Source organism: Magallana gigas, chromosome 8, assembly GCF_963853765.1.
Source record: "Magallana gigas chromosome 8, xbMagGiga1.1, whole genome shotgun sequence".
NCBI lineage: Eukaryota > Metazoa > Mollusca > Bivalvia > Ostreida > Ostreidae > Magallana > Magallana gigas.
The window spans coordinates 7,340,143-7,349,632 of NC_088860.1; the positions used below are offsets into that span (position 1 = coordinate 7,340,143).

At 34.2% G+C, this 9,490-nt stretch overlaps 1 protein-coding gene across 2 annotated transcripts in view; it reads right to left on the reverse strand.

The window, feature by feature from the left end:
• LOC105332783 (beta-arrestin-1) overlaps positions 1-5,067 on the reverse strand; it is a 30,988-nt gene extending 25,921 nt beyond the window's left edge. Inside the window, exon 1 of one of the 2 annotated variants that reach the window (XM_066068649.1) lies at positions 4,559-5,067. In XM_066068649.1, the coding sequence (XP_065924721.1) occupies positions 4,559-4,596 (38 nt within the window). In that variant the 5' untranslated portion in view covers positions 4,597-5,067. Of the gene's footprint in view, positions 1-3,708; positions 3,762-4,558 lie in introns of those variants that run through there. The other variant, XM_066068650.1, reaches the window with a different exon arrangement.
• Positions 5,068-9,490: the final 4,423 nt, after the last annotated feature.

Below are 9,490 nucleotides of genomic sequence, written 5' to 3' on the forward strand. Positions count from 1 at the left end.
TGATGAATAAACCTGCAAAGTTTACCCTACTTATATATGTAATTAATCATTAACCTTTGATTTCCATTTGAACTAGGAAGCCCACATTCTCTGATACTCCTGCATGTTATAAACCCAATTCAGGCAAAATGTCAAATGAAATACGATAACGGCTGTAGTGAATGCTGACAACTTGCGGTTGTAACATCTGTTCAGTGACTATTTCTACTGAAACAGAATACTATCAACAACTGCTTGCACTACCCCGCCAGTACAAGTACCTTTACCATGTTTACTATGTCAGCTAGAAGACTCTCAAGTGTACTTCAATGGGTACGCTTAAGCGTACTTATAAGTCTTTCTAGTGGTTTATAAAAACTTTAAATTCTTTCGATTGTGCCTTACATTTGCTAATTGAGTACACTGTTTCTTATTTACAAGTAAATCTGAATCATATAACCACAATTCAGTGAGCATCTCTCGATGTTCTGGATAAAAGACCTGTTAATAAGAATTTCATTGTACATGTATCAGTACTTTCAATCTTCAGACTAAGAGAATGAAGAGGTTTTCATATCACCAAACAAATCACATCTGAATTGAGTCATGTTATGCCGCAGATTTGTACACACATCTGACATACAACTCCTACCCCCCTACCCCCACCCAACACATGAAATGGGGTGGGGGAAGGATGGGGATGTTATGTATATGAATGCATGATACTGTTACATCCTGGTACATGTTTTTTATTACTGTTTATTTATCACGGTACTTCACAGTTCCTCATGATGAGTATGTAAACTCGGCCCACATTGTTTCTCATCATACACATGATCCACATCCACATTATTTCTCATCATACACATGATTAAAGTTCCTGTTTTAATAAACTCAAATTCACCAATATCCAATGTCTTAAATGATTTTACTGAAAGTTAATTACAAGTATAAATTTAAAAAGATAACATAGTCATCATGTAAATTTTATTCAAATCAGTAGAATAGTGTATGCTTTTTGATCTTTTGCTTATAATAATGTGTTTGACTTCTTATCAGCCATCTATATTCCCATAATTTCTGATCAGAGCAAATCCAACACATTACAGAAGATAAAATTCTTTCTCATCCTGATTATCTCAGATTAAAAAAAAGGAAAAGTTTGTTGTACAACAGCATCGTACTAATATGCTCCGAAATCACGTCTCAAAAGAAAATCCATTTAACAATTTTCTTCTACCTCTCCATTAAAAAAGCTCTTGAGGATTTTTTGCACGACAACAGAGATTCCAGTCACAAACACACGGAAGCGATGAGGCTCTACGCCCCATCACTTAAACTGCTTTATAGATTTTCCTCACCACAGGGTGATATTTCAGTGTTGGCATGCATCTATTCTGTTCCTCAGCTACCAATATGTCACTTGACTCAAAAATATCTGAGCACCAATATTAAAGTTGCTCCCCTTACATACAATATTCCTGTGTCAGTGTGAAAAGGTGTTTTAGTGAAAGAATGTTTCTATCTTTTAGTTCAAAAAGCAGCGCAGTGACTTTGACACCAGCAGCCTGTTACAGATTGGATCAATTTATTTAAACAGCTCACGGTGCACCTCTAATCTAATATGCAAGATTGATGAACTTCCTTCTGTCTTGCTGCCTCAACAATAACCGGGACTGTCAACAAACATGTACACGTTTCCTTGATCATGTTGTTGTTTAACCCTTCCTTTATTTGTTTCTTGGTGTCCTGCACCTTGCTTTTTACTAAATGATCAACACAAGGACATTCCTGACTTGATTTGATTCTCCTTCTTCGCTAATGTGCAAGATAAAGGCAATCAAGCCGCATTGTACCGTTATGCTGCATTCAAGAGGCTCTAGAGATGCCTACATGACATGAGCATCTGATATCCGCACTTCAATTGTGATGACAAAATAATCTAGTTTACTAGGTTTCTTTAGACCCTAGATACATGTACTTTGAAGCATCTTGCAAGCCTAATTATTCTGTATACGGCTGGTATTACACATGAAGTATCCTGGATATCTTACTATATAAATTCAATATTTATTAGGTACTGTATCTCATTCTGAAAAAAATTTACTACGGTATACATTGTTATTTTCGCCCACTTTAATTTTCACCCTTTTACACTTGCTCTGTCTTGAATTCGCCCAGACGCAGTTGTGTTTAAAGAGAGATAGTTTGAAACATTGGAATACACCCAGTCTTAAATACGCCCACTGACTAGGGTGAAAGGGGCAAAAATAAAACGGGGAGCAAATATTTCCCTGTACACAGTAGATGTAGGCAGAAGTTTTTGTGCCCTACTTTTTTAATATATCTAATCACATGCATTGATATGTAGAACAAACATGTTAAACCTTCATTTTCACCCTAAAAACATGATAAAACACAATCTCAATTTCCAAATTCAAATCATCTATCTCAACCTTAATTAAGTAATATCTCTTCCATTTTTATATAAATTGAAAGAATTCCAATACACGCGTGACTATGATTAAAATTTCACGTGAGTGATATATGATATCAATTCTGTCTGCAAAACTCGGCATTCAAGCATTCACTGAGTTCCATTGAAAGCTCCAAGAAGAAAATTGTGTTCAGTTACAAGATTGCTAAATCTATCTTTTGCCAGATATAATTATTTTTTTCATTAAATGTCCAAGAATTATGTCTTTCCTCGTCAACTTTAAAATTACGTCTTGCCACAATTTGAACTTGTCAATGAGTGTCAAAAAATTAAATGAAAAAAATGTTCCTTCTTGAAAACACATATAGTTTAGTAATGAGCCATTTCCCATTGATGTCCTTGAATTACTGTACCTAAATTGGAATCTTAAGAAAAATCTTTTGTAATTTATGTAATACCAACTCAGAGAGATAAGAAAAAGAAGAACAATATTTTCTGCACAGTCTTAATTGTGAGGCTGGGAAATCTGATCCAAACTGTTCACTGATCAGCATCACGTCGTACCTCAGGTTTCAGCAGTATTGGAATCTTTCTAAGACAAATTAAGTATTGTCTGACTAGCAAAATTTAACAAAAAATGCTGTGTACCTTCATCCGTATCAGAATTTTGTAAGACAGAAGACCATTATTACCAACAATGTGTGATTTTCATGCATAGATTTTTTTTTTTACATACTCCATTCAGGAAAATAAAAAATATTATAATCATGGGTTAAAATGTTTAGACATGTACATTGATAGCTGGCAGTATATTGATGTTTGGTCGCACATTGACATCACGATCCCTGTAGACAATATCTGCATTCAGTCCACGCCCAAACAGACTATGTTAAAAGACCATTATGTGTGTACATTGTGATCTACAATTTTCTCAACATCAGAAGTTGATAAAGTAAATATATATTACATATAATCTTTCATTCTACATTTTTAGGGTCAGAGCCAATACCATTAAAAGTCAGAAAATGAGCAATGTTTGAAAATGTTTAAGGGGAATTCAGAATATAAAAAAACATAAAATCTACTAATTTTGAATGTTTTGTTGTACATCACTGAAAACATTTCCATTGCAGAGGATTTATTGATAGCAATTTTGTTGTTGTATGATTGATACAGATGTTGTACTACTACCGCGGTACTCACTAAAATACTGTAGTTAACATTTGAGTATTAAATGAGCTTAATTTTGATGATTTAAACTGAAAATAGGAAAAATGGTACATCATTCCTACCTTTCTGAATGGTGCTGATCAGAGTAGACCAACATTTTCTGAATGTTTTACCCTATATTTTTTATATTTTAAATCATTTATTTGTCTTGCAAGCTGTTGCCTTTTTCTTCTTTAAATAAATCTGATGTGGATGATGATGGTGATGATGAAGAGAGTGACTCCAATTGGTCGATTCTAATTGATTACTGTAAACATGATGTAAATTGATGCCATGAGGTTTCTGAGATCAACAACTGATGGATCAAGCTTTTTTACATAATTATCACTACAAGCAAATATAGGGTGCTCAGCTGACAATCAGCGAAGAGAGGTCACGGCCCCTGCAGTCTCAGTTCAGTTTAGTCAATAACAGCAGGCAGTAAATCAAAGATGAATTGTCTGAATTTTAAAATTTGACCTGAACTTGAACCAATCAAATCTTTATCTCGAGGTTGATTTTTAATCTTTAACTTTCAATTAGTTTCCAAGCAACCTGTGCATATGACAAGTAAATCCTCTGACATATGTTATAAATGGTGATCCAATACAAAATTTTTGGTTTTTGCCATGCTGTTCCTGAAAGATAATATCATTACTATGTTGACTCCAGAAAATGACTCACTGCTAGCTTACAATGCTTCATGCTGAGCTTCCACACGCAGTAGTAGAACAGATCTATCTGATGACAATCAGCATGTTTACAAATTGACTCAGCCCCCAGAGACCCTCCATTTATAATCCTATTATATCTATATAGCAACATGTGCAACCCTTTGTGATCCGCCCAATTATGTAGGTCATGACAATATTATACACACACACACACATGCACAAGCAACTGTTGACAAACAAAATATAGGAAGTTACTTACTTGGTCCCTGTGGACCCGTTCTGGTTATGATTTGCCATCGTAAGAAATCAGCCAATATCCTCAATCGCATCAGCAACCCAATTTAAATGTCTCTCTCTCTCTTTTCTTCGGGTTCTAATCAGCACACAAAAACACTTCACATCTCACATATAGACGCCCTTTGGCGTAAGATTTCAGCAACACAACCAAAATTGAAGAGTCAGGCGTCTTGTTTAGCTGTAATGTAAACAAGGCTCATAACTTATTTTCCTCGTTTCGTTTTCACGAACGTACGAGTCGAGTCTTCATGGCGGAAGATCGATAATTTGGCAAGTATTCTCCGACAATCGGTGGCCTCCTGCTTTGCGGTCACTTGCACACTGGTGTGTGGTACCTATCGGCACAGAGAGTGACCTTTCTAGGGTGTTAATCGGTCACTTCGCCCCTAACTGTGTCATATTTTACCCATATACAATTGTAAGAAATATGCCATTGATTTGGAATGTCACGTGACAATATCCTAAAGATGTGTATTGTGACGTCAATCGAGGAATCCCCATCGGGCACCTGCTTTTCCGTTCGCCCTCTGTGTGGTTTTAAAATGTTTGAAAGCAATGTAAATTAAGATGTATGTACATAAAAATGGTTTCCTTTGCTTTTCTGATCTTTTATTATCTGTTATATTTCTTGATTTTTTGTTTGAAATGAACTCAAAAGTTTGTTAAGTTGGGTTTTTTTTAAGTTAAAAAATTAAGTTTACGGAAGGGAGTGTACGTAGAATGTATCGAATTCATTTAAAGTGTGCCGTGTTATTTATTATAGTTGCATATTATTGGCAATAAAAACACATTGTGACGCAGATATTCAAGGGTGCGTCAAGAGGGATATCCCCTCAATTTAAAGGTGTGAGGGATTACCTTAATTCTCGCTCACCAATCAAATGCGCCAGAGCTAACTATATTACAATAATATCGTGTGCATGCAAAGTTTAAGATTTTAAAATAATTAAAAATAAATACTTCAATTTAATTGAAATATTCTATATTATATATACATGTAGATATATATATAGATATATGTAGAGTATATTCTATATTGAAACTGAGAGATATAATAGCCAAATTTAATTACATGTGATATTGCAGAGGCATAAATAACATATCAGTATTTATGTCTCTGGATAAAGTAAGAGAAATCTTTTTAAAATATATTGAAAAATAAATATGCTTGGACCATCAAACATGAACTATTATATTGACACATAAATCATAAGAATATGGAAAGCAAAGTTTTAATATTTTTTAAAGCCTTACTGAATTGGTTTACAGCGCATATTAACATTTGCCTGCAATAAAAATACAATTTTAATTACATTTTTTTTTTCAAATGTATAAATGGGGGTTTTAATTAGTAATGCTTCTTTAGCACCCACCCTCTTTCCTGCATGCATGTAGGAAGACATATTTACATTTTACTTTGTTTTAGCTATGAAAAACCACTATGCATCAGAAGAATGTACATTATGATGGGGCCAACGATCTGGACATAAGCAGAAGAAAACTGTATAGTAACAGAACTCGGACAGGTTCGCACATGTAGATCAAAATGCACGAAGGGCGAAGATTTCTGAATCGACCATATGGTGAAAATTATTTATATTTGTAAGATTTTAATCAGTGTAGCCATCGATTATTCAAAATAGAATCAGACGATTTTAATATGCATTCAATCTACGTATACTGTGACTTGCTGGTGTTTAGTTACATTAAAAAAGAAATACACCAATAATTAAAAACATTAATATGTTCAAACACAGATGTATTTCGTAACAGGAACATACCAATACAAGAAACACGTGTATCTGTCAGGGTTATCCTTATTTTACATGGGTTTTTTTATGACTTGTTATCAAATCAGTTTTAAAGTTAGATTATTTTTATGCACAATCGATTTACCAACAACATAATACCATTTTCAAAAGAATAATTTCTAAACTATATTCAGTTTGAAAAATTTCAAAAAACGATAAGGACTAAAATAATTAATCCTTAAGTTTTGGTGGTGTCGAACCCACAACCTAAAAACCAAGTTTTATAAAATTAACTAATGTCTGGTGCTCTAACCACTGAGTCGTTTTGTACACAATAAAGTGCGTTGTTTAAATACAATATGGCCACGAATTTACGGACTTGTATTATTTTTCTAAAACGTTCAATTGTTGTTCGACAAAATGACATTTTTAAAGTATTGTGGGTCACCTCTCCACGTTTTTGTTGATTAAAACCGGTTTAAGTTCCATTAAACCGCATTTAGACTATGACAAAAATATGAAGCTCAGACCCACTCTATAAATGAAAAGACATTGAAGTTATAAAAACACCACATTTGGAGGTTTTGACACACATACGCCTGTTTAAATCAACCTATTTCAAGCATTTAAGGGTTACAAACCGATGTTACGTTAAATATGCATTGTTTTTAATTATTTAAACAAAAAGTATCAGATTAAATAATATTTTAATTTTGCAGTAACTAATCATTCCTCATATGGGCATTTTACACGCCTTATTTGCCCATCTTCTTCATCCAAAATCAAATTATGTAACCATCAATGGGTGCGCATAATTAGTAGAAACTTAATTAGATAAAAGTCTTGAACCAACAGTATGTCAGAGAGTCATATAGGTTTGTCTCGTGCGAAACTCGAGTTTCGTCACCTTGTTTCAACTGACTGAAAAATAAACGCAGCGCTGGTTTACTAGTGTGTCAATTTAAGGTACAAAGCCCGTTTGAAAGAGAGATAACTCCTGCTAGACACATCTTCACAAGTCAAGGGTTTCCGATCCACTCCGCTTCTCACATAGTCATGAGTCTTCTGTCCATTTCACATCCGTCAGGTACTGCGGAAGACATATTCTCTTTTGAGAAGTGGACAGGCATAGCCTACATCCACGGCTATGCCTGTCCACTTCTCAAAAGAGAATACAGAAGACAATGATTGAAAATCAAAATTAGATATTTTTTTTCAGCACATAAGCAAAAGTTGATTTTGCGTTCAATAATCGTAGAGATGTACCATTTTTTTTTATAGGCGTCGGAACTGGGGGAGGAGGAGGAGGGGGGCAAAGTTAGACATAACCATAAGGATTTTTTTTGCTTGTCAAGATTTCTGTTGATAAGTCTAGCCCCCCCCCCCCCCCCCCCCCCAACTTTTAACTTGCTTCTTACGCCACTGTCTTTAAAACAGTATTGACCTGATGTTGTAAGGATATCTTGAAAAGCACTTCTAGCAAAACTCGAATATATAAAGAACACGGATATAGCGAATTTACTGCTATAACGATTTATTATTTATGCTCCGGCAAACTTCTTTTATTATATAACCAATAGAACATTATCGAATATAACGAACACAGCTATGTTTTAGCCGCTGGCAATATTTGAAAGTATTTTATTTCTATAACGAATGTTCTTTTTGACAAATTTTATTGAAGATATACGAAATTTTAAGATGCATATGTACATATAAATTATCTAATACTCAAATTAGAATGTAAAAATATTGTACGGAAATTTTATTAAATCATGAAGGAAAAGGTTATATTGGCATTATTTGAAAATCAAAATGGCGTTAATTCACTATGATCGTAATTGTGATACGGTGGTCCTTATTCTTTTTTTATATTTTTAAAATCTTTTTTTTTTGGAGGGGGGGGAGGGGGGTTGAATTCGTTATAAACGAATTTTGCTGTTTAAATTATATTTCCATTTTTAACGCAGAAATACATAAACTTTCAAGAAATGTATTATTTTACAAATCGCTCTCTCTCTCTCTCTCTCTCTCTCTCTCTCTCTCTCTCTCTCTCTCTCTCTCTCTCTCTCTCTCTGAAGTTTCCTACGTCAGCGAAATTTGCTCGTCAGATGTCACCAAAATATCTGACTGCATTCATTTTTTGGATAAATTGCCAATTTGGTGAAATCATACAACGACTGTGTTTATGAAATGAATAAGAAGAAATACTCATTTCTTTGGGCTTGAAGAAGATTACTTTGTGGGTTTCATTCAATGCGTTGCAGCGCACAGTACATGTCTTTCTTAAACATACAGTCATGTTTTGAATAGCGACTCATAATTAATAACTATTTCATAAATTGATTTGTTTTACGACGAAAACAAACATCAATCATATTTCTGGACGATAAAAAAATGAATCGAATAGATTTCGCTAAAATCATGTGCATTGTACAATTCATATATTGATCCCTTATTGAATCCACATTTATCAAATAATTCGCGCGACCAAATGAAATGAATGGTATGGGAAATGAAACAGATTTTTAACGCCCATGCACTGTGCATGCTAGGCTTCTGGTTGTCTAGCGATATAGCAAGAAGAATTGCTTTCCTCTTTCTTGTTTACGAGGGTGTGTTTAGTGAAAAGTTTAATGGTCGGCTTTGGTATGAAAATAACTACCACAATTACTGTTGTATTAATCTCATTGTCCACATATTACGGCGTTTGAATTTTAATCATTGTCATATCTATATACTTTATGCTTGGATAAGGGAACGTTTTCACGCCATTTATGACGGAATTTTTGAAATTGCTATGAATCTTAATAATAGGATGTCCAGAGCAGGCGAGACACATATAAGAATAGATAGAGATGACATGCTCGGTTAATTATGGAGGAGAAGTACTTAAATTTACACTCCTTTCTAATTCTTTAAGCCGCAGGAAAATGTTTTACAGATATATAAGCTATGCATATTCGGATCAAGATTATGTACCCCCACCCCCCCCCCCCCCCCCCCGCGGTGGAAAATTCAAACTTGATAAAGTATTTGAAATACTTACATAAAATATGCCTTAAAACCTTTAAGCAACCCCCCCTCCCAATGATAGACAAAATATAGATTTGTGCTTTAATTATTCACTTGTTTGTAAATAA